At 39.1% G+C, this 27,187-nt stretch overlaps 1 protein-coding gene across 2 annotated transcripts; it reads right to left on the bottom strand.

The window, feature by feature from the left end:
• Positions 1 to 1,025: 1,025 nt before the first annotated feature.
• LOC117236510 (putative uncharacterized protein DDB_G0270496) lies at positions 1,026 to 27,187 on the bottom strand. Of its 2 annotated transcripts, none has more exons than XM_033499528.1 (4): positions 26,475 to 27,187; positions 3,717 to 4,020; positions 2,866 to 3,615; positions 1,026 to 2,153 (listed from the first exon to the last, which is right to left on the bottom strand). In XM_033499528.1, exons 2-4 carry the CDS (start codon positions 4,010 to 4,012, stop codon positions 1,484 to 1,486), a joined length of 1,716 nt encoding a protein of 571 aa, XP_033355419.1. In that variant the 5' UTR covers positions 4,013 to 4,020; positions 26,475 to 27,187; the 3' UTR covers positions 1,026 to 1,483. The 2 variants fall into 2 exon arrangements, with proteins under 2 accessions (XP_033355419.1, XP_033355420.1); XM_033499529.1 differs by lacking the exon at positions 26,475 to 27,187 and adding an exon at positions 25,915 to 26,451.

Raw genomic sequence — 27,187 nt, 5'->3', positions numbered from 1 at the left:
AAAAATAATTACATGCTCGACGTGAAAGTTACCTAGTTCCACTGGCCTAAAATTGAATATTAAGGAACGTTTCAATGCTATACTTAAATAAAAAAAAATATTAAAGAAGCAATGAACGAAATGAAAGAAGAAAAAACACGAGATTTTATCGAGAACTTAAGATACTGAATCAGGTATACGATTCCCAACTGTTTCTACATATTCTACAAACTTTTACAAATTCAGATCCTCCTATAGCTGTCTCACCTTTGTACTCTACCTGGTTATGCGAATCTAAGTAACTTCATATTTGTCAGGTATACAATCGCGTAAAAATTTACAATTACTTAGTCCAGCAATGTATAAAAAAGTATAATACATCAGTCTGGCCACTCATTGACCAAATACTTATCGATCTATATTGTTAGCTAACGCTTTATGAATATTTTTTCTTCTTATTTCCTCTTTATCTTTGTCTCTGTTTGTTTCGCAACAGTCGTGACTACGCGAATTGATCATATATAAAAAATTGCCTTCCAACGAAAGCTAAATGTATATTTGTCGTATCTATTTTACACGTTAATTGAAAAAAGAAAAAAATTTAGATAATGTGGACCAACATTTACGATTGTGGTGAATCTAACACTCGTCAAATAGCCGACGACCGCCAACAGAAAATATTTGATACAAAAATATTCCTTCTATTCAGATGATTCGTCGAAGTCCAAGAACAAGACGCTATCAAATTAGATGGAATTACATAAAATGAATCAACTATATAGGTGAATATACGATTAAATGGGAATTGTACGAGAAACCAACAGTACAATATCATTAATCTTTCACCTAAAATTCTACAAATGTAATAAAAAGATATAAATAAAATGAATTTAACTCATATATATTCACCAGTCATATATATTTAGTCATATACGAATTTCTACGAGTCAAAGAACTCGCGTATCGCTAAACTAGAGAATTATCTGGAAGCGAAGAATTCTTGTGTGAAAAATTACAAATGTAATTATTACATAATTACATAGCAGTCAAGTATTTGTAGAAAAATAGAAAAAGGTATGACTTACACAATCAATTCTTTAGATCATAGAGCTTCCCGATAATTCTCTTAGTAGCCATTATTATAATATTCCTCTGCATAATCCTAATATTCTATTGGAATCTATTTTCACTTACTTACAAATTCGTGTTTTATAAGTATATGAAAATTTGTTATGTAGCATAGAATAGCAGGATTATTGATCGTATTAAGAAAATGAATGTAAAAAAAAAAAAGAGAATAAATTACGTTGTTTAGAAGTGGAATGTTTCTCGCGTATCAAATATTTTCCTGAAGCGTTGTACTTGTCGATTTATCTACATATATGTATATGTATATACATACATTAGTATATAGTATATATGTGTGTATATATACATGTATATATAGATAGATAGGTGGATACGCATAAAATTAGTAATTTATAATTAGACGATGAACTGAAACTTAATCAATTTTAAGAAATGAACTGCTTCCCGTTCCGGCTCGTAAAAAAAGAGGTGTTTTTCTTCGCGAAGTAGTTACAGGTTGATACACGTAATTCCCTTGTATCGCACCGGTTAATGTCTTTTGCTTTTTCGTACCGGAACTAAGCTCATACTCGAACGGTTCTTGCTTTGAAATATTTAAATGCATATGTAACGCGTCCTTATTGTCCTCGATGTCAATTTCGTCATAAAGATGCTCCTGAATATCTACATCACAATCTTGGCTGCTCTCATCGTAACTATCTGTTACCGAGTTTGCAGCTATATGACCGTGAATAGATTCCTCGTACGTCGTGTTTTCTTCGACTGCTTCGTCACCTGAACTTTCCGTTTCTTCAGATACGTCACCGCTGCCTGCGTACTTCATTTCACCCCTTTCAAGTAGTTCCAAATGGTCTGGATATATCATTGCTTTTTTGATAGCTAAAGGATCTTTTCTAGACCATTTCTGTACCTCTTCGTCCATTTTTGCTACTTTGGCCGGATTGATAGCCCACAAGCAACCTTTTCTCTGGTTTCCATTTCCGGCAGGTTTTTCAATTTTTTCGAAACACTTGTTCAACGATAAATTGTGCCTAACTGAGTTCTTCCAGCCGTTGGGCGCAGTTTTGAAGTAGGGAAAATGCTCGCTGAAATAAAAAATGAACAGTTATCGTCTGACAATTATGATCGTGTAATTTTCTAAGAAATATATCTCTCAACAATTAAAAAATTGAATTATATCAAATTTATATTTCTCTGGTACTGTTAGAAACTGAATAAATATCAGAATAAAAATTGTTAATGTCAAAGCATTATTATGGCAACAGTGTAACAATGGATTGCAGCGAGGGGGAATGGAAGCTCGCTAAACAAAGAATAAGCCCCACATTTTCTATGGGGACTGTACCCAGGCATGCACCTGGAACACGGAGGGCCCCATACAAAATGGCAGCTTCCCCCTTGTGTAACCCGGGAATAAAGAGAAAGGAGGACAATACTTTTTCCCCTCGTGGGCCAAGTACCGGAGGGTTTCGACCAGCCCTTATCCTTCCGGCCAAATGGTCGAAAATAAGCGGCTGGCGACACATCGTTTGTCAAGTAGGAATCTACCCTATTGTACGTTATGTATCAAAAAAATGTTAATCTCAGTTGAATTCTATCGGACCAATCTCCCTTTTTATAAAAGCATCTCCCTCTCAATTTTACTAGGTTTATCGTCTAAAATTTGCATTTCAAACATCATTTCCTCTGATTTATAAGTACTACACATTCGAAATATATGCTATCGTTTTTATAGGAAGACCATTGGATTTCAGAATATGTATCGTCGCAGTCGTAATTGCTGCAATTTCAACTTACCACATAAAATTGTAGATCTCTGAAACTGGCAAAGAACCCGTCTGGCTATTTTTTAACGCCATCGCTATCAGGCAAGAATAAGAGTAAGCTGGTTTAGGGTAGGGTTTGTCGTCGTAGTCTGATAGATCGAATTCCTTTTCTCTTTTCACCGTCGAGACAGAGGTGGCTCCTGAATTGTTGATGTGCACGTTATTGTTATAGATCTGCTTGCGCACGTGCTGATGCGTCTGGTTGGGACTCTGTAACACCTTGAAGTTCTGAATCCTGATACCGGCCATGCCATTCATTTTTGGTGTGCTTTGTGCCTTTGGGTATTGTGGAGAGGTCGTTCTAGCGACGGATATCGCGATCGTTTTCGACTTGGAAGGTGTCACCGACTTTGAGATCTCCTGTTCGTCCTCGGAATCCTCTTCCGTTTCCGTGATATCATTCTCGTATTGTTCCTCCGTCTCGGTGTCGTTCTCAATCTCATTTTCCTGCTCGTTCTCGTTATCGTTGTCGTTGTCGTTCTCATTCTCATTCTCATTGTCATTCTCGTTTTCGTTCTCGTTTTCTGTGTAACTGCTGCCCTCGTTCTCCGCCTCCTCCTCTACATCGATCTTCTCTCTTATATCCTTTTTCGATGAAAACGAAAAGTGCCTTCGACCGTTGTTTGGAGTGGGACTTCGAATTGCTATGTGAGGCATTACCGAGTTGGGATTCACCATAATGGAGGCCGCATCGCTTCCGTTGAGATCAAGATTAAAATTACTGAAATCAAAGGATCGAGTCAGTCTCTAGAAACATTTATTGCCTCTGTTAGAAGAATGTCATGTTATATTTTCACAAATGGTATGGTACAAATAAGACACCTGCTCGAACTGTTGCTGTTGCCATTGAGCAAACTGGTGGAACCAAACCATCCACTGAGATCGTTCTGGCATCCAATGGGATCGTCGTCCATTTCTAAGCCGGACATATCGGTAAAATTGAAGCCTAGCTCTGTATGACCACCGATAACACCTTCGATCTCGCATTTGATGTCGACATCGAGCATCTCTTGCAAGGATAGACTGTCCGTACCGAGATAGTAATCCATCGTGAGCCAAGGGTCCCTCGTCGGTCCCTGAACCAGCCCAGTACCGTGTCTACTCTCCGTATCCAACATTCACCTGACTGAAATACAAAAAAAGAAGAACATTATTTTTGAATTTCTATGCAATATCATAATATTTGTCTTAGAATAACGCTTCTCTTTTTTATAACGCGGTGATCAATGGAACGTTACTAATCGATATAGGGAATGATCATTTGAAATTGCATACTCCTTCTGTTTATTGAAGACGAGAAAGAGGAAGCCTGGTCACAGAAACTGTATCGGTTTCTCGTTTATTCTCACATAGATGCCTGTCCCAGCTGCATTCTGAGCTTAATATTCTGTTCGCTGCAACTGTACTTTAAAACTCGAGTGGATAATACGCAGCAGCATGACGAAGCTAAGAAACTTGCGAAATATTATGCTACGGCATTAACGATCGACGTCATCGTTCCACTTTGAAAAATATTTTTACGATCCTAACCGAGGGTGTCTGCGTCCAGACGTAAGCCGAAAGCCGTCTATCTTTGCTTCGGTAAACGAAAATAAAGAAAAGGAAAGAAAAGACAGCGTGATACCGGCGTTAATATATTTATCTTTAAAAATACAGCGAGACGGTAAATTTGGATGATTTTATCGAGTCTAAGGATCATCCTCGCGATCTTTTGTAGCAAGGCCAATAGATTCTCCACCGTGTCCGTACCCGCGTGACCTCGCGTACGCGCGCCTGTGTGCCGTCGTGTACACAGTGTGTACAAGCGCGCAACGAGGGTCTTGAACCCACAACCGGCTTGTGGGTGTGACTGACTCATAGTACTATAGTCGATTTACTATAGAACGCGTGGACTCGTAGTATATGTCCCCCGTGCTCTCGCTCTCCTCTCCTAGCCCCACTCTTGCTCATTTAACTATTCCACTCGACCCTTCTCTGTCAGCTCCGTTCCGCACCGCCGAGCTCTCTCTCTCTCTCTCTCTCTCCCCCCCTCTTTCCACGTTCTCCCCACGTCTCGCACACGTTTCTTCATTCTTTCTGTTCCATTCTCTGTCTTCGTCAAATTGACTCGTCCCGTCTTCGTCTGGTTCACGATTCCGAGCAACCCAGCTCGTTCTACTCTTTAATTCTTCTTCTTCGTTCAGAACTCTTTTTCTCCCGTCTTCATCCAACACCACGTGTTTTTATTTGTTAACTCTTTTTCCTGCGCGTTTCTTAGCACGTTTGATATTCTGTATCGGTTTTCTCAGCCTTCTCCAGGCGTCTCTCTCTCTCTCTCTCTCTGAAGTCCACGAATATTCTTTATCGTCCGTCTTTCATATTTCCCGTCGATTTCACGAATTGTTTCGCTGAAATTTGACCCTCGCGTTTCTGCAAAGGAGCACGGCGAAAAGCTGAAAAACCTGTACCCCTTTAGCCTTTGTGCGTTTATAGGAAATTTAAAAGTGTAGAGACGCGCGGAAATCTCGTGAGGTGAAAAAATATATAAAACATCCGAGGTATAGTGCTTTTCGCGACATTTAGTAGATACGATAATCTTCCGCTTGAGTTGGGTTTTTTAAATTATATTCGTAGAGACATGAATATGCATAAATGTCCGCGGTATAACGGTAAGACGTCTTTCTGTAAGTCCTACGGCATCGTAAAAGTACGATCGCTTATGGCAAATGAGGTGGAAAAATTGTGAAAAATTCAATGAAATCGACGGTGCTGCGAGAAGCGAATTGAAACTTCCTGAATTCAGTTGATCGTAATTTCGAAATGTATGAACGAAGCGCGAAAGAATTAAATGCTATATTGTAAAGGAAAGTTGCTACTTATATAGTACGTCAAAACATGCTTCTCAAATTGCTAATTAATAAACGATAAAACGCGTGAAATTAAGAGAACGCGTTACGGTGCAAGTATCCCGCGAAATATATTTCTAACCACGCTATAATTAACTTGTAAAACAAGATGGAATGTATTTCGTGTATTTCGGGACACCTTTTATATCTTAGGATTTATAAAACGATGATTTGTTAGCAAATTACAAAATTTTATGCTTTTACAGGAAATTCGAAAGTGCACGGTTGCAGAGAATGCGTGTGATACGAGGAAAGAAACGAAGTATCCTACAATAACCAATATAGTTCTCCATATGTACAGTAGCTGGTGGGTAAAACAACTTTTCATCGAGCTTCTTCTATTGTAGCTTTTTCATTATATCCTCGAACATACGAATTTACGTAAAAAGCAGAATCGTGAGAGGTTTGTCACTTTTTCACCTTTACGTTTTGTCATCAATGGCAGTTTTTCATCTTCTAGTTTCATAGGTTTCTCTTTCGAATTCGACGTGCCTCCGCTGCGAGCAAGTCTTTGCCCTTATCTTTTTCTGTGCGACGTGTTCTTCTCCTGGATCTGTGCTGGTTTGACGAGCTCGCGATACTAAGCTCTGCTTTACCGAACAGACTACTTAACTTCAGTTCAAGTATATCCATAACTTACTATTAAGGCAACCGAATCGTCAGCTGGCTACGAGACAAAAATTTCCGCACGAATCTAACGATCGATGCAAGTTTCTTGCACGTAGACCAAAGATATTGTTGTTATCATACTGTGTACATTATCGTACGTACATAAGTATTTGGACATTTTTTAAATTATTATGTATTTCACTGCGTACAAAATCTACTTGAAACAAAGCTGCTTAATTCTATTTTAGATTTTAATATCTCTGATATTATCTGAAACAGGCGTAAGTACAAGTGATACGCAGATAGTGATAAAACTAAAATATTATTATACAATTAATCGGTATAATCCGTTGAGATCTTAGATCGTGCGAGATATCGGAAACGTAATGCTTGTAAATAACACTAGAAGTGGCAAAATTGACAAATTTCCGTTTCTTATTGCTGCATGTTCTACGTACCAATGAAAATACTACAGTATATTTCAGTGCAAATTCCCTTTCTAAACAGTTATTAATAATGTTAGAAGATGACGTCACAGCGTCGCCTCAATAAAGAAAAATATAAGTGCTAATAAACATTAGTCAATCGTTTCTTGACCTTTGCCTATGCCATCTATCTAAATGAATGAAACATCCAGCTTCCTTCAACTAAGAGCTGCTACGTACAAAGTTCTCTACAAATGTACTTTTCTTTTTCACGAATTTACGCTGCATTAACGCGTGAAATACTCTTCTCTTGGCACTTGCAGCGTTTCCTACGAGCATTCTTCATCGAGTTTCCAACTACATTCTAAGAGATTCTATAGATTCGAAGCGTCAACTATTTATCAGAGACAGATACGCAAATCGATCGTACATTGCTCGCTTCAGTTTCAATTTGGCAAAACATTCGATCGCGTTTATGGCGACAAGTAAAGAATTAGCCATAGAGAAACATTCCTCTATCGTAACGTTGCAAATACAATAGAAATATCGATCTGTTCGTGGGATAGCAGCAAGCGTCGAAATGCTCAGCACAACGCGATACTTACAACGTAATTCATAGTCCTCAGATCGAATGCTAATTCAAACGAACTAAGCTGTGGAATCTGAATTCGCGATATAGAAATCTTCTTGGTGTGTTTGATCTGGTACAAAATGCCGCTCTAAAAATATCCGCACGAGGCGAAAGAAATAGACGGCTGAATCGTCGGTCGCGAAGAAGAGAAAAGAGAGACAAACGGAGAACTGACCCTGCTCCACGTAATTCCCATCGTAGTGTGGCCTTTACGCGCGCACGAGACATTCAAGTCTCTACGTGACTGAACGATATTCTTAGACGTGGAAGTGTAATGGAACTTTGTCCGATGCACTTACGCTTCGAGGCTCGCCAGTTATGTTCCATCGGCTTCCAACACACCCACGCCTCCCTCCTCTCCACCTATGAATAACGTTGGCGCGCACTTGAAATAAGTCGAGGAAAATGAAAATAATTTCGCGAGGAAAACTACGAGAGTAGGAAGTTACTTTCTCAGAAGCGAGCAAGTTAACGCGCATGAGAAATTCATTTAAATGCTGCGTTCCGACTAGCAACGAGCTGTGCACGTTTGCATCGACAATTCCAGCAGATCTGCGGTTAAGCGCATCATTTGCACGATTATTTATGACGAATATACGGCAAACTGTTTGGCCGTTTACGAATCAAATTTTCGTGACTCAGATACGTAACAGGTAGACGTAAGGTGTATATATAAGGCGGTTGATCGATGGGAAAATGGGAAATAGCGGAAAAAGGACGAACAACGTGAGAGATGGGTCATCGACCTGTCGAGATCAACAAGCGGCAGCATTTATAAGGCGATAAGTTAATCTCACTGTGCGAGGATTCTTTTAGTTGAAATTCACACCGCGTAGGTTGCAGCTGTTAAATTCCTTTCGCGTTCAAGTGTTCCCGAAACCCCGAGCAAACGGATAAACAAAATTAGCTACGGGACAAACTTTCTCGAAAATTCAATTGCACGTTAATTTCCCTTAATTGAAATGGCTAATTTGTCGAGAGGAATCGCGTTATATACAAAAAAACGTTAATAAAACTCGAATCATCGAATTTACACGAGAGAGAGAGAGAAATTTCTCTTTTGCTCTTTGCTTTAATAAGACGCGGCAGAGATAAATTAATCTCTTGAATGAAAATTTCTAAGAGAAAAAAAGGGTAGACGACGTGGAGGGGCGGGGGGCAGAAGGAGAGAAAAAAGAAAGAAGAGCAGACACGCTTGACGCAATCAGACGCGATGGGCGCCACGCTGAGTGCTCAAACATTTTAGGCAATGTCAAACACGAAGGCTAACCAGATTAAAACGCTGGAGGATTTAAAATTGTTATTTATTTCTTTCTCCTCGTTTCCAAATTCTTATCGTTAAATTACGAGCACGTTTATTGCAGCATCGAGTAATTTTTGATCGAAAGCGAAACGTGAACCGGGTCGGGTCAATGTCTTTGGCGAAAACTTCACCGAGAGATACGTACGACGAAGAAACAGAACTTGAAAAAGAACGACCGTTTGTTCGTAATAATATCATCGACTACTAAATGATACCAGTTCTCATAAAAGACAGGTTACAGGGAGAAAATTAGACGATCAAATACACTCGCTCATAGCGTCAGTACCCTATCGATAAACCGAAGAGAAAAACGGGAACGTACGAAGAAATTTACAGTTACTTTCCAACACGCCGAATGCGTGGAATTTCCGAATGGAAATTTCCATGTAAAGCTGCCAAATATTGAATTACCATTTTTTCTTTCGAATATCAATTTTGCAGAATTAATCGCAACAAATAGAATGTTTTTATTTTATCCAGTCAGACGGGTACCATGTTTTTGCATCGTGAACAATTTTCCATGTTGAACAAGCAGCATAAAAGGAAAATACAAAAATCGTGTCTCGTATGGAATAGGTAGCTAAAAATGGAACACCGACATCGGGTACAATATCTTCATAGAAAACGAGCAGAAAATAGTTTTATTTTTCTTATCGATTAAAGTATTTTCGTTATAAAGTAACATTTTTTTTTTTCAAATTACATAAGAAGAAAGCTATTTGCAATAATCACGTATCCAAGTGTCAAATCCTGCATCAGCACATTGGTCATGTGTCCAGAGTCTGCACATTATGCGCCTGATGCATATTTCTCCAGCAGAGTATTGCGCAAAATGTTCTTGGCAAAATAAACGATGCCAAAGTGAGTGAGTGAGTGAGTGAGTGAGCGGGATAGCCTATAGCCATTTGACATTCATCTGTAACATTTTCAAAAATGACACTATTGCATACTATATTTCATATTTTATTCCATATTTCGCCACTTTCCTCCGACTGAGGAATTTTCCGAGTGACGCGTTAATTCAAACGGATTCTGTAGGACGACGTAAGAGCGTAATTTTATGCCTGTTCATTTATGAAAAAATGTATCTGGTTCCTGAAACAGGATTATCTTTCTGCCTCGTTGCCTCTTTAAGCTCAAATTCCGGGAAGAGCCCTTCCTCCGGCGATAGACGATCCTAAGTCCCTGAAGCTATTCAACCAGAAATCCTTGGCAGGTCATAAAGGGCCCCTCTTCTCTTTGCAACTAGCTCTATTTCATCCTAGTCGAAGGCGATCCAATGGCAGATTTTTCATCGAGTAGTTAACTTACATCACGGGCCCATTTAGAAGACCTCTTTCTATCTTTCAGGAAGATCGTTCTCTCGCCTTAAGCTTCGTTTCCACCGAAGCAACATTTTCTCGCTGTAGATTTCCAAGGAAACTTATAGAAAAACGAGGCGAGCTTACAGAAACGTTTTGTGCACGCTGAAACGACACGTTTCCGAGCAACATTTGAGTTTTATTTCGATTTCAAGGCGACGTATCCTCGCTCTACTAGCTCTTAATCATCCTATCTCCACCAGTTTGTAAACCGAGGAAACTTGAGTTTCAGGTTTACGACGTTTAATATTATTTTCTGCAGTTAGGGCCTGTTGCTTACTACGTACAATTTTCATCGTATTATCGCGAATCTGTATTCCTCGTGCCGATCAGACTTACGTATGGATCCGTCGACCAAGTTCTTTTGGAAAATCCAGTTAGAACAGTTAAGAACTAGGCAGACGTATGGGGAACACTATACAGAGACTTTTCCAGGAAACATTCCAACAAAAATTTCCTCCGCGTCGCCTCGGTAGAAACGAGGCTTTACGCTACTGAACGTTATGTATAATACCTTTCGTAAATACGTGGACGTAACGTACGAGAGGAAACTTTCTAAAAATGATTATTATCCAATCTTCCGCCAAGATAATGAACATTATTACGGACCGTCCACTTGGTAATGAAACACACGCTTCCGAGTATCTATTCTCCAGCAATGAGAGTAACACAGCTTTCTGGAAAACTAGCCAGTCTCTTACCGTTAAGTTAATTAATCTACAAGCTACTAAGGGGTGAAAACTCTATGAGACCAGCAGCGTTTAAAAAAACAGAGACCTATTTCTCCATGTACATCGAGCAACCTCCACTAATTGCGCCACTAGGGTGCATATATTTGCACGTTTAGAAGATAATGATCCCAGCAGGGCGTAAATGCGCGGCGTTGGTGGTTAAAGGGTTAAAAGAGCGACAGCAACGGTGAAACGGCGTTACATCGCTATAAAACTCAACTCGAGCACGATAACTCCTCCGCGTTACAACAATCGACGAGATTTCCCTTTCACCGGGCTTCCCGTAACTGTGTGCGCGCACGTACGTTTATGTGTGCGTGCACACGGTCGCAGCTGTGTTGTATGGAGCACCTGACGAAACGTCTGTGGCAAGACGATGCAGCAATTGATAAACATGAGCGAGTGGGAGCAGCAGGAAGACCTACACCGAATAAAGGGGCAAGGTCTGGTATTTCTTCCTTCTTCTGGAAAACCTCGCCAATTATAAAACTCGTCGATCCAGTTGTAGGTTTATCGAGTGTGGAAGACGTGTACGAGAAAATATGATGCTAAGAAGCTACCTTCTAACGTCCATGAATAAGTTATCGCGCAAGCTGGAAACACGAGGGTGGTGGTATTGTTCGAATTCGACTAGCCGTCCAACGAGTTTAGCCAACTTCTTTCCACGTTGAAACCAGTATGTACCGATGTAAAAAGAAGCCGGGGATCGGTTGTCTAATCGCACAGGTGGAAGTCGAAGGAGAGAGAGAGAGAGAGAGAGGGAGAGGGAGGGATCGTTTCGAAAAAGAACCCCTTGAAAACAGTTTCCTCGCGAGGTGATACTAGAGAAACTGGTTGAACAAATATTGGTCCCGAGACGCGGTCAAACAGCCTAAACGCTCCTTCCATGGGGCAGGAACACGTGTTCCCTGTCGTGGAAAGCGGCCACAGCTGCACACAGCCCAATCATACATAAGAAAGAGAAATATTCCGCTGAACGTATACAGTCGACAAAATGTAACGAATAAAATACACTAAAATTATCTCGAGTACGGTGTAACGCCGATCTAAGCAAAGAGGGGGAGAACTAGGAGGAAAGGCGAGATCGACCTAGATTTTTTTAACGTTCCATTTCGTGTATTTGTCTTGACGAAAAACCGACCAGAGTGGAAAATTATTTTGATAAATATCGAGAGGAGGCGAAGTCGGCCAATCGACGGTGTAGGTTTGCGTGCACGTAAAACGACGGGATTCTTTGTGATCGCTTCTCGAAAACCGGTTTGAATCACGCAGAAGAGGGCTTATGAAGTGAGTCGAATGTGAATCGTGTTCGTCTAATAAATGGACTTTTGTCGACCAGCTCGATAACGACGATCTAAGAGCTTTCCGTCTGCTGTGACACGTCGCTCTGACACGTATTATGCAACTATTCCAATGTTCTAAATATTTTTTTTTTACGCCAAAATTACGACAAATCGCAGTACGAAATTATACACAGGAGGCGAATAGTGGATGTGTTAGCAGACGTCAGATGATTTCTTCTAAAAAAAAAATGAGAAGATAGAGGATAAAACGTTTTCATATGAGACTCCTGAAGAGGCACTACCCGCTAGACCTAAACGCTTGATTCAATTAGTTATCTAAATTAAGTAATATTTACTTGTTTATAATACTTATAAATTATACTTATCTATAATAAGTATTAACTTATTATAAATAATCAGCCATGTCACTGCGCCACGCTAGAAAAATTACTGAAAATTCTCAACGCGAGAATTGATTGTAATTTTAATAAATAAAATAAAAAAAAAATATGAGACTCCGTTTTCGAGAAATGATTTTGAAAATTTGTCAGGTATTTTTGGTAACTTGACTAATTTACTGACTCAACCCACGACTGTACGAGTAAACGAAATAAAAGAAAAACGTGGGATAGAGTTTACTCTTTTATAGCTTCATTTTCAAGAAGACAGAGCTCGACAATGTTTAACTACTAATAATGACAAACTTTTAAACCCGATGTGTTCGAAAACGAAGCGTCATACGAACAAACCTTATTCCATATTTTCTTCTTATTTTTTCATAAGGAATTGCTTCGTGTTCGCTTACACACATTCGATCGCAAACTGTGTAACAAAAAAGTATAATATCTTTCGAGATAGCAAGCGAGATAGGTACGGTTAATTTCATGCCGGCGCGGCATTAAGACAGCGGCAATGCTTCAATTATTTAATTTAATTTACGATGCATATAATTTCGCGATTCGTGTATACGGGCAATTTACGGTGCACGAATAATTTTACGATTCGATGAAACGGCCCCTGATCGATCGTATGCTTTCCTATCGTTACGCGTTAATTTACTTTTATCCGTCTTACTGATGCAAGTAGTATACAGGGTGTCCCGCAATTTAATATACGAGCTTAGTGTATTCTACAGATAAAACTAAGAGTAAGATGTCACGTGGCAAGAAGTCCATAAATGCTTTATCAAAAAGTTAGTATAATATGAATATTAAATGCCATAGATACGTATGTTCTTACTTTTTCTCTTTGTTAGTTTAAGTACAGGATAAGACGAGATACATAACGTTAAATGACATACGTAACGATGAAATTCAGTGGCACACGGGTATAAATTTTGTATTGACAGAGGCGCACGATATTTCAATACACTCGCGTAAATATATATAGCTTCACGTTATCGTTTTGATGAAACATTTTAATGAGACATTTATGAACTCCTCGCTATTTAGTCTTGCTTTAGTTTTATATCTGCGTATAGAACGCACTGGCAATGTTTGTACACTGTATACGTTTCTATTCACAGATATCCTTTTTTTCCTCTGCTACAACCAGCTTGCTCTACAGACAAATCTCGTACGAACGTTGGCTATAAATTTGCAATGCCGAATACAGTTCGACGTGTTTTTATCCTTGCTCGGTATTACTTCTCGACGGCAGCCAGCTGCCGGGAGCAGTCAATTTCATTACGTGTCGTCGAACTCTGCAGCTGGATTTTCTTGCAGGCACTCGCGCCCCTCTCGTCGAGCTTTCTCCCCCTGTCGTTAGCGAAAATTCGACCTTCAACGCGCCTCTTCCAGCCGTCCTAGTCTCCTTAACTTCGTCTTCAGCGGTGATCAAGATACGGATGACGATGACTATAAAAGGAAGAGCGAAAACTGCGCAAGGTGTAATGATACACCTGAAACGATAGCGAAGAAACAGCGCGAGATATCATCGAACAAGATCCGAACTACGTTTCTAAATGTTTATTAATTATTTGTCGAATGTTTAAAAAAAAAATTATTAATGACCCGATTTAAATTTGGTGTCCGTCCTCTTCAAGATAATCCCTTGATATTGCATTGGTATAACGATCGGGTCAGTTCTGATATGTTCCAAATGATTTTTGAAAATCGTTTTCTTCATCCGCGTCGACCGCCTGTTCTTCAGGGAGGAGAGCTTGCGAGATAATTTTATTAACATAATTAAAGCGCAGAGCTTGGATCTCATTTTTTGGAAATATAGAAAGAAGTCGTAAGAGCCTAATGTAAAAATGAATTACTCGTACTCGTCATATTCAGCTCCTTACGACTTCTTTCTATTTTTACAAAAATGAAATTGAAGCTCGAGGCACATCGGAACGCAATCTGGCGCTCAATGCGGCTGGGAGAAACGATGTGCAAAAATCGTTTGCAGCATAGCAAAGAGCCGATCTGATCGCTATATTAACACCATCGCACCAGTCGAAATGACTGGTTTTACAATTTTATAAATATTCCAACGCTCGTTCAGGGATCACAGACCCAGATGGATTAATAATACCACAAATGTACGACATAACTTGGAATTTCTTTTGTAAGAAAGTAATAAATCAATAAATATAAAAATATCCTATTATTATGTATTTCTTAGAGAAATGTTTTGCTAGAAGTAGCTTCGTCTTAACTGTAGGTAGTTTTAACGTTAATACAGGACGAGACCTATGGGATCCAACTATGGAGAACAGCGAGAATTCTTCGACGACTCCAATCAAAAACTCCTTGATCCTTGATAGATGCACTTTGGTATGTTACCAACGAAACGATACACCGCGACCTTAAGAAACCTACAGTTAAAGAAGAAATATAGAAATTCAATAACAGATATAACATAAGAATTAACAACCATCAAAACCCATTACTTGACACGACGCAGACTAAAAAGACACCTTCCAGATTTAAACATTAGATTCAGCTAGAATGAAATATACGATAAACACTTATTATTCATGTTATAGTACCACGCCAGAATAATTTAATATAATTCTCAATGAGAGTTGATTGTAAACTACTTCCAAATAAAAAAAAAAAAAAAATACAGGACGAGATCGTTTCGAATAGAACGACAGTGAAATTTTGATTAATTCATCGACAAAACTATTATCTTTCAGTTAGGACATCTCATATATCAAAGAGCTACAATTGATCTACGAAATTCATTTTTTTTTATTATTATTTAATTTATACTTGTACAATTTGTCCAACTGGACATTCGGTATATTTTTCTAATTTAATTCTAACTTAATAGTAACATGTGGATGGCTACCCCCAGTGAAATACCATCTTCGAGAAATTCATTGTATCGTGCTATTGCTGTGGATTAGACGAGATTTTGAAACGCGCGCGTTCCTCCAATTGTTTCCGAGAACTTGTCAAGGCGAAGGGACCCGAAAACGGGCTCTTTGCATCGTATGACGAGAACTTGGAGGTGGACCAATAATTCGCAAACAGCGGGAAGCCGCCACTTTTCCCAGCCGAAGAAATACTTTTGTCAAAAGGGAATGAAAAGACCACGGAATCGCTTTTGCGGTATTTGCAGGGTACAAGTGTAAAGCTGGCCGTCCCTTTGTTCTCGAAACTACCATTACAGCCAAGAAAAGAGTCGATGCGTGTCGGACGGCGGAAGTATTTCCTGGCAGGTAGCTACGAATTTTTAGTGCCGACTCGATTACTCGGGCATTCTCATGCTTCGATACCCTAACCATTCTTCTCCTTTGCCCTTTATTAACTTTTCCCTGCGCTCCATCTGCTCGCATGATACGACTTTCCGATCGATGCCACTTGCCATGGGCGTTCGAAACGACTCTGTGTTCCTCAAGATCGTCGAAGAAATTGAATAGGATTCGGATAGCCTAAAATTCTTGAAAGTCCTTGAAAGTCTTGAGAGTTTCGACGGATATCGAATGTTCCATTGGTGTTCGATATGTCGCAAGCTTTTCGATTATTTTTCTTCGAACAACGCTATTAACGTAAAACGTTGAAGAAAGTCCGGAAACTTTGAATTATCGTGAACACGTTTATTTACGTGGGTGGTATTTACAGCTTGCAGTATACGTTCCGAATGTATCGCTTTCGATAAAGTCTTCTTACTAAACACGTGACTAATAAAAGCGTATTATTGTTTAGTTATTAATTTATTTAACTGTGACTATAAGGTAAATCTGAAGAATTATATGCTTTATTATTATTCGTGTAATATTTATTTAATTATAATACTTATAAATTATACTTATCTATAATAAGTATCAACTTATTATAAATAATCAGCCATGTCACTGCGCCACGCCAGAAAAATGACTGAAAATTCTCAATGCGAGAATTGATTGTAATTTTAATAAATAAAAACGAAAAAAATTATTATTCATAAACTTGCATCGTGATCCGTTTAACTACGACATAGTCAAGTGCACGCGTACTCGCAGGAAATTCAAAATCGATTTTCTCGAAAACAAAGCCTCCGGCGAAAAAAAAGTATTCTATATTTTCCACCTATTTTTTCATGTATTATACCATCACGCCCTCCACGGTTGTACCATCGATACTGGGACGCCCTGTATAAAATACTACATCAACTTCACGTAGGATTTCCACGAATTTTTCCATCAATTTTCCCCCACCATCGGCAAACCTGTTCCTTTTTCTTTCATTTCAAACCTATTCAAGACTTTGCGAAATATTGGCGATATGTATACAGGGTGGTTGGTAACTGGCGGTACAAGCGGAAAGGGGGCGATTCTACGCGAAAAAAGAAGCCGAAAATATAGAATAACAATTTTTCCTTCGAGGCTTTGTTTTCGAGAAAATCGACTTTGAATTTTCGCTCGGTACACGTGCACTTTATCGCGTCTCGTTAGAACGGATCTCACTGTAGATCGTTGTCTCTATGGAAAAATTGAAGAAAAAAAAAATTTTTATTCTATATTTTCCACTTCTTTTTTCGCGTACAATCCCCCCCCCCCTTTCCGCTTGTACCACCACTTGCCAACCACCCTGTATATCGATCGTCTACAAGCCGTTTAAGTTTTCTAGGTCATCAATGTCGTAACGAATGATCGCGTAAATGGATTTCCGACGTCTTCGACTTACCAGACTTTCTTCAGCATCTTCTGTCAACGATAGCGTTCGGATCGAAGCATTCAAAACGCTTGTTCAAACGCCAACCTCTCAAAACTTACCAAAATAACAAAGATCCTCGAGACTTTCGCGAGCTTTTCGGGGTATGAAATCCTACTCGAATAAATTCGAATGTTTCGCCACGCGATTCGCGATCGCCAAGTGCCGCGGTGAACTTGGTAGCCGTCTCGAAACTCGAAAATTATTCCAAGAAGAAATACCGATTCGCTACCGTGATACGCCGACAATTTTTTCTCCGTGTGCTTCTAACGAGGAACAGAGCAAAGAGGAGGGAAAAGAAGTCGACTCCGACGACGTTCCACGAGAACAACTCAACCTTTCAACGTACACAGGGAACGTGTAAAGCACGTATACGTCGAACGTCGGTTTCACGGTCGTGAAAACACAAGACATCTCACGGCAGATCTTTTCCCATGGCCGCGGTGCTTACCGGCTACTTCCTCAACGGGCCATACTTCCGCCGATAATGTTCGCGATCCGGGGATTACCCGGGGGTATCGAACGATGTTACGTTTTTTCTTCTTCTTCTTTCTCCGCCGTTGTATGCAAATAGGTCACGCAATTTCTCTCCCCCTTTCCATGCATCTGTGTAACGATGACCCTGATGCAGCTATTATGCGAATAAATCGCGGCCTACCAATTTCAAAAGGATATAAACGCAATTCACAGAGAAACGATTCGCACACGGCTATTATTATCCGCAGCTTTTGTAAGCGTTTGTGGAGCAACATTTGCATGCGAGATTTTATTGCGGCGTCGAAACAATATGAAATAGCTGACGGGTTAATAGTATTCCTCGGTCGATAAGCAAATATCGGTCTTAGAGTGGCGAAAGGATGCACCAACGAATCGCATTGTTTCGATCAAACGATTTCGCCCGACTTTCCGATATCTTTCCATCGATGTACGCGCCAGCCTTTCAACGAGAAAGTTCCTCTATTCCCAATCGTAATTCCTTCGAATATTTGATAAAGATATCAGATATGCAGGAAACAGACTCGAACGAATTTCTTCCTAATATAGAAATTACCGAAATACGTCGGTCACGACGGCAGAACGCTTGAGAAAGCGGTGATCTTCTCTGCGAGCTCTCCTCTCCTCTCCCTCGCCTTTTCTCTCTCTGTTGGTTACATAACCGATAAAAAGTTTAAATAAGATCACGTGAACGAGAACACTGGCCAATGTGCGAACAGGTATCACGCGCTCTGTTCCGATAACGCGCTCCTCTTTTCGTTTCTTCTGGTCAGATCCGAAATTTATGTACGAACGGGTATCAGGCGATTCTTTATGAGAAAATAAGAAGGAAGTATAGAATAAAATTTGTTCACATGACGTTTGGTTTTTTTGAGAAATTTAAATTTGGAAATTTGTCGAGAATGCGAGAAAATAATCGATAGGACGTTTTTCCATGTGTGAAAATAAGTAAAAAATGTAGGATAAAATTTGTTCAGAAGACGCTCTGTTTCCGGGAAAAATACATTTCAGAATTTATCACACGCGTGAGGCAATTCTTAACTAAAACACACGTTCAGACTCTAATTTTTTTTACCCACATTTTTTACTCGTTCTTGCCTGCTTTCGATTCAAGTTCAAGAATACTCGACAGAGACTCTTTACGACGAAATTGTACCAATAGTAACATCGTAGATATTGTATTAATAGGCCAATTATTTATCTCGATACTAATCTTACCAGGTCCGGTCAGATGACCAATTTGAAAATTTAATTTAAATTTGTACGCTCATCGTTATGTCTTTTGCTCGTCTAATTTTATGTAAATTCTTATATTATCTGATTAATCGATTTTTGTTGATATAAGAATTTACTCATGACCAGTTTCAAAATTTAATTTAAATTTGTACGCTCGTCGTTATGTCTTTTGTTCGCCTAACTTTATGTAAATTCCTATTATTATCTGATTACTCGATTTCTCGATTTTTGTTAATATAAGAATCTACATAAAGTTAGACGAACAAAATGAAATTTTGAAACCGGTTATTTGATCAGGCTTGATAATGATAGTCTTAAATGTTAATTTCTACTACGAGCAGACCCATCTTTTTTGTCCTACCTACACTTTCAAGCGTCATTTACTTTCTGCCTTGCTCACGTTACTTTCTTACCATTAAGCTAACTGTTCTTCCAATTGTAACTAACGATATATACCGAAGATTTTACAGTCTGTATAAATAAATTAATTAATTAACACGTTGAATGCCATGGGGGTCACCGGTGACTGGCTCACCAAGATTAGTACAAACAAATACATAATTTGAAGAAATGTCAATAGTTATAAATTTCTATTACCAGCAACTAAGGGAGTTAACAGTAAAGTAAGAAATGGCAAATCTTGCAACAGTTCTTTAAGATTATTGCGGGTCCAAATAAATAAGAATGGATTATGGTTTATAAAAGGTCCCGGGACGTAACCACATAGAAAAGGGCATAACGTATCTCTTGCAGGTAATATTTCAACATTATATGTATCGCATAATAAAACATTCGTCGTGATCTTCACGGCCAAACTTTGTCAAACTGATCTGCTAATAAATAAATATATAAATAAATAAAATTTTCCGACTCGGTTTTCTCAAAACCATAGCGTCGTACAAAAAGATATTATTCCGTGTTCTTTTGTTACCTTTCTATGAGGAATTACCTGCTGCCAACTTGTGCATAACTATTGAATGCACATTGTACGCTTTGTCTCGATTTTTGGTACGCCGCAGCAGAAGGATCGGTTAGTACGGCTCAACGAGCTGCTGACAAAGACACCCTAAACCCAGGTATCGGAATTTTTGGCCTTGGAAATTATCGTTGGAATTTTTCCATTTCCTCTAGCGATGGGGTCCCCTTCGTGACTGTATATGGAAAAACGTGAGGAGAATATTTTCTGTGGAAAAGGGCAACGTCAGATGACACTGGAAGAAGTAACAATTTTCTCGTCAACCGAGGAACCAACAGTTTTACTCAAACTCGAGTTCATGGAAATGATTCGTATGCGGGTCTCAATTACGAATCATTGGAGAAGCTTCACCGAGAAGCAACTGATACGAGTGGCAGCAGCTTGTTTCGTTATACAAAGCTACTGTTATTGGGCCACGAAAGTATTTGAAATGTGAACATTTACTATAGAAAATTGGTCCACATTGTATACATTGTATAAAACATTTGAAATATTTTATTAGACTATAACAAATAGACTGCGAATGTCTATGCAATCTTTAATTTTTATGAAAATAAATACAGAGAGAGAATATAAATAAAAAATGTCTTGCTTCGTCTGTTAAATATTACAAAGAGTACCGCGTTTCTTTTTAATTTTAACTTATATATTATATGAATTCTGTAGACTCTTTCAATGTTAAAAACAACTGTCACGGTATTGTATTGGTTAAAATTTGAAATTCAACCTGAAAATGCACACAGCAACTACGAGATACTTATTGCGAATATACATTCAGTGAAAAGCGAGTATACGGTATGAATAACCATCTTAAACATGTAACGAGTATTAGATATGTCTCCGGCAAATATTCAAGTAAATAATACGCTGTTTAAACAGTTCTACGACCCATACAAAATATATACTTGCAGTAAATATCTTACAGATTCCATGTACATTTTCAAATTTGTTTCAAACTTTACAATCATGATAGTCAACATATCGATGAAAAGCGTATAATCCTGAAATACTTTATTTGTTTACTATCCTCCAATATTTTCTGAAGCCTGTTTACGTGCAAAGATCGTCGCTTCGCCGAAGACAAAGAAAAACGGCGCAAACAAATCATTAAGCGACTCGTACGAAAACATTTAAAAGACGCACAAACGAACTACAAATGACACGAGACGGTGAAGAGCGTCGACGTTACCGGTGACATAATTTTCATGGTTTGAAAATAAATTGCGAAGGACAGGCATCCGCGTGAAAACAAGCTCCGTATCGAGTGGAACAACGTGAAAGTCTTCTAGCCGTAAGAGGCGTACGATGCTGATTGTGCCAATCTAGCCACGTGTTTCCTGATACGATTTTCGCGCTATAAGGTTGAAACGATCGAGAGCACAGCTAGCTTCTTTTTCCTCTTGGCTCCAGAGATTACCCAACGAGGTCAATCAGACTGGTAAAAAAAGAGTAACGCGTGGAACTTCATAGCGAGACGAGAAGATGAACCGCTTCCGCCTGAGCAACATAATCTTCGCTTTCCTTATCTATTCGGAAGAAATACTTTACCTTGCGAGTAGCGCGTCACTCGCTGCTCTTCGACGCGATATCTCTCCCAAACGAGATACTCGAATTATTCCCATTTTGTCACTTTTCTGCCCTACGTTAATACTACTTTACAATACCGTAATTATACAACTTATCTTCCATAACAAAGAGCGGTAATGTAAACGGTGAGTCATCGAGCAATTACAAAGATTTACCTCCTCCATCGTACAGCGTCCCACTCCTTAGGAGCAACGTAACTAATCCTTTTCCTCTGTTTGTCGAAACTCGACGTGTCGAACAACGAAAAAAGAAAAATGGAAGACAGAAGAAGAAGACACTCTGTCTGTTTTTGTCCAGTGTACACTACCGTGCGTAATAAACTAGACGCTCGGTCTAGTCCAATCAAAACATTGGTATTTTCACAATATTTTCAACGCTATGATAGAAGAATTATTTCTCTACCGCCGATTCTTTACTTCTTGGCATGCCATACGTTCTGGCTAAATCGCAACTGAAACAAGGAATATACCTGCATCCATCGAGTTACATTTATATCTCTAATGAATAATCGACGCTTGATAAAATCTGTAGAAACTTTTAAAACGTGCTTGAAAATACGTATCCATCGTTCTAAGATCTCAACATTGAACAGACACGACGCCTAAGGTCACTTAACTTGGAACAATTTTCATCTACCTTCGATGATTGCTTTCTTACTTATACTAATCAACAACAGCTATTATCTGTAACAATATCCTCTACCTGTACATGATTGCCTGAAATAATATCAGAAGCGAGAATTAGATTGACGAGCTTCACTTCAAATATATTTTATATAATTCCAATAGTCTGAACATGTGTAAATGCTTATGCACGGTAGTGTATCCTGCCGGGATGCTAAATAACGCGCAGATTAGTAGAGTGCATCCGACGAATTTGCTTGATATTAAAAGGATGGTGGGGCGTATCCGCGAGCGCATAGGCAGAGAGAGAAAGAGAGAGTCGGCAGTCTGCATCTTGCGATGGACCAACCGTACAGATATACGTATAGCCGTGCTCTCCTCTCCTACCAGCGCTTTTCGCCCAGTATCGATCTGATATCCCTGCCGCCGCGCCGCGCCGGCCGACCAGTGTTTGCAAAAGAGCTATGAGCGTGTCTGCACTCACGGACGCCGTGTGCGCGTGCACGCTCACTAACGCACGACAAAGCTGTCGTTAGTGGTGGCTGCACTCACGGACGCCGTGTGCGCGTGCACGCTCACTAACGCACGACAAAGCTGTCGTTAGTGGTGGTGCGCCTCGGTTCTTGCCTGCCGCAAGACAGTTTGAAAATGCACCGAGCCACTACACAGCCTTCCTTCTTGATTCCTGATACACAGCTTTTTATCCCTGTCAACCGTTCGATCGATCTTCATTACTCGTCAAATATTTTCTACAAACCAAATATTTCATGAATACGATTTAACGCTTCGATTATTCTGCGCGGTAATTCTCTAACGGAACAGCGTACCCTCTCTCTTATCCTATGGCAAGAAACTTATCGCTATCTTTGTGCGCGTGTATCAGTTGGAAATAGACTGAGAAATAGCTTGCGAGAGTTGCAATTGATGGGATCAGAAACACCTCGTATCGCTTCGGGTCTGTGTACGTAGCAAACAATTTCAAATCAGCTATGAGTCGAAGTTTCAGTCTCGACATGGCTTGAAACGAAAGAATGCCAATGGAAAAGGTTTCCTGATGATTGGGACAAAAATTTGTAAAACAATAGGCTTATTGGTTATGCGTGTTATTTATCGAGCAATGAAAATCCTATTTAAAATCAATGTAGTATTCTATATAATAATAAGCAGTAAAAGTGAAATAAGTTAGTAATTAAATAATAAGAATAATGTTTTTATGCGACAAGATTCTATACATTCTATACAAGAACTGATACATTCGTAATGTGTAAGCTACAAAGATGAGAAAGGTAAACACGTGTATTTATGATACTGTGCGAATAAAAATAGTCGGAAAAAGATATGGCGTATGTACTCATGAAACTTCGCAATCCTGTCGAAACTCTGAAAACTTTCAGCAATTTTAAATAAATAAATAAATGTATATGTTATATTTTTATAGATATATTATTAAATTTCTAATATTCTAATATTGACAGTCTTGAAAAACGTCGAATCGTTTCGAAATTGAGACTCAAATGCCCATCACTAACTGGAAAATTAAGTTCGTAGTAGGTACTCGATACGATATTGCACATGGACGACGAAAAGAGAGGGAGAAAGACACACAGATGGAACGCGGGAACCTCACGTACACGTGGACGTGTGCCAATGGCAAATTGGCGCGAAAAAAATCTCGCTCGGCTTATCGTTACGGGCTCTATTTCATTCGTAATCTTCGTATATCCTCGACCACTTAGAAACAGTTTTGATGCATGGAAGATAAAACGGTAACAATTCAAAAATGCGTCTGTTATTTTTTCACCTTCGATAAAAACTTTAAGCATGAAATAAATTCGACCGAAGTGCTCCTTCTATTCGAATCATTTTGCTTTCACCAAGAGAACCGATTCAGTTTCTTGAAAGATTTCGCGTGTTGCTACGAATGGCACGCAATCTGCATTCGGCAAAGCGAATTTCTCCGAACATACGTAAGCTACAAGTTGTTGCGTGTTGTAGTACGGGAGCGCAAAATCGATTCTTGATCTCGATTAGATTTAACCGTAACAAACCAAACGGAGCCACCATGAAAATGAAAACATGTGCGAACGAATAAACACTTTTCAATTTGATAGTATTTTCTACTGTTTACTAAAACGTGTAAGGCAAAATTCATGGCGTTATCGTTGTTTCGAAAAATTACGTTACGGGAGAGTTCTGCTTGATAACCGTAGGAGAAGCGAGGTTATAAGCATCGCATGAAACAGTAATTTTTTTTACGGTTATCTTTTCACATCTTTTAAAACAACTTTCTAACGCGTCCTAGAGGCACTCTCTCAGTTTCGTTTCTAAACAATGGTGCGAATCAAATGTTCATCTCCAACGATCCTTTGGTAAATAGAAGAAAACGAGGCAAAAAATCACTGAAACGTGTAACTACAATGTTTTTAGTAGCTGACGAAAACGGACTCCCATTTATTTATGACGTATCTAATTTCGAGCTTGTAAAAATGCTTGTTTCGCTACATATATTAGAAAATAAAATAATAAATTAAGATAAGTGAATCGATATTAAGCGTAATTGTACTTTTGGAAAAATAATAATAAATAATAAATAAAGGAAAAATAAAAAAAGAAAGGAAAGGGCATGAAAACGGGCAGCACACGGTCATGGCATCGATTCAATTGCCAAGAAACAACTTTCTTTAGCGTAACGCAGAAGAAAAAATATTAAATGAAAAAAAAAAATGTATGGACGAAGGAACTCTTCTCAGTGACAAATAATAATAACTCGTGAACACGAAACATGGCGAGGTAAATTTCGGTCGAGCCTGTAGGATATTTCCTGCGGTGGGCATATGGCGAGGGGTAGAGTTCCGAGAAGGTTCCCACGGTCAATAGCTTTCGTGGCGGTGAGGCTTGAAAGTGCTCGAGGGGCCCTCCCTACTACTCGTTATTCGCAATATTTTCAAAAAATCTCCTTTTCTGAGACCGCGATTCGACAAAAACCAATAAATCTTCTACGAATGATACTATACCGTTACGAATATTTACTAACATTACAATTAGTTCATTATACATTCTTAATAACATCGTGTAAATCTTTTTTGCTTTAAAATCAATAAATTATTTCCCATAGATCCTTCTAATCCCAATTGAAAACGAGGGCTTTTAATTGCTACTCCTGTTATTGATTACTTGCCGCCAAGTCGAGGGAAACTTTCGGCTAGCTTCGTTAATTATTTTAAGCGTAGACTGCAACCAACGTTAATAAAAAAAAATAACTTCGTTATAATAAGCTTTTTAACCACGAATCAATAAGTCTCGATAAACACTGTGTAAATCGCTTAATTTGTTAATCTTTCGCCATCTTTGATGGTAATTCTTTTTTGATGACACATACGTAAAACGACATTGTGCAACATGCAAACGTCGATTAAAGCAGTAAGCGGTATAAGATTTTAATTTGATGTGCAAGTAGAAATCCATAATTTATGTGGACACGAATATCGTAAATTACTTACAAATTAATTCTTTTCGCTAAAAATGATTTATCAAAAAGAAGAAAATACTAGTACGAAAATAATTTTTGTGCACAATAATTATTCCCTCTCTCGTCGCTGACGAACACGACCCCGAATCAAAATGACGATTCGTCGTACGAGTGCAAACGTGACATTGCACGGAGTGCATTGAGCGGCAAAACAATGGCTTTCATCACCGGAAATACATGTTATATCAGTGAGGTTTCCCGGTAATACACTCACTCTCTTCCCGCCGAAAGTTACGTCGAGGTCCATTCTGCTTACGATGAATCACTCATTCAGTTCGATTTGACACACGAGCCAGCCAACCGATTGTTTATTTTTTACGAAGCGTTGTACGCTTGATAAATAATTGCTATGGTGATGTGCTCACGGCCGCCTACGCTATCGAATCGGCGGAGCGCGGCAAATGTATGAATCTCGTGGCCGATCGTGAATTTATCGTGTCCAAGCGGTCTAAAAATACCGGCAACGCGCAGGGGCAAAAAAAGAAGAAAAAAGTATCGTCGAACCGCTCAATTACTGACAGATTAATCCGCTACTATTAACAGTAGTGTGCAAACACGAACGTAAACATAGATGTATCGTAATACTCGATAAACTCTGTGTAGGAAGAAAGGTAGAAAAAAAAATTAGAGTTGAAAGCATCATGACTGCCCCCTTGTACCTTGACACTCGAAAGCTAGAATGGCTCGGCGGGCCGGCTAAGACGAAATATTTTTTCATAATTTTTCGTTGAGGCTTGCGTGAACGGCACGTAAATAAAGCGTAACTAGACCTACCGTGTGTTTGACAATCCTTAAAGCACGTCGTCCTCGCGGGCAAGCACCACTTTCACACATATATTTACAAGAGAATTATGCGATTTTTGGCAGCGACCATGTATAAACGGACACCGACACAAGACCCCCTTTACGGAACTGAAGTAACGTTGACGGGAGGCTCGTGAACAAAGACCACGCACGATTTCAAATCTCGTCCTGACGATTGGCCGGCCGCAGTCACGTGGCTTTGCCGCCCTCTCCTTATTGGCTGTTCACTACGGGTTGCGAGGACATTTTAAACGATGTACTTATGCACATGGCTGACAAAGGGATACGCACCAGGGAATTTTCTTTTCTATTTTTTTTACAGAAATATTATCTCTATTAAATGTAATAATTTTTTACTAATAATTATTCGTTAAATCGACAATCAATCAATAGACACTGCAGTATCCGTGTTAAGAATGGCAACAATTGTACGACTTCTCCCTTACCTTCCCCACTTCAAAATGGCCGAATCCAAACAATGCACAGAAAATCATTCACTCTCGTTATATTTCGATATGTTTTAATTTCATGTGCGACTTAAAAAAATCTTAATATTTTTTATCATTCCTTAAATGTAAAATATTTTACAATTTATGCTGGAAACGCGAAAATCATTCGTGACAGTAAATCGAAAACATTGGACGAGTCCATCGTTCTAATTGGGAGGGGAGCGCGGCAGTCCC

This window comes from Bombus vosnesenskii, unplaced genomic scaffold (assembly GCF_011952255.1).
Source record: "Bombus vosnesenskii isolate JDL3184/JDL3185 unplaced genomic scaffold, Bvos_JDL3184-5_v1.1 scf7180000013349, whole genome shotgun sequence".
Taxonomy (NCBI): Eukaryota; Metazoa; Arthropoda; class Insecta; order Hymenoptera; family Apidae; genus Bombus; species Bombus vosnesenskii.
Note: the sequence above shows the minus strand (reverse complement) of the source record. Positions and strands in the feature narration are given on the sequence as shown.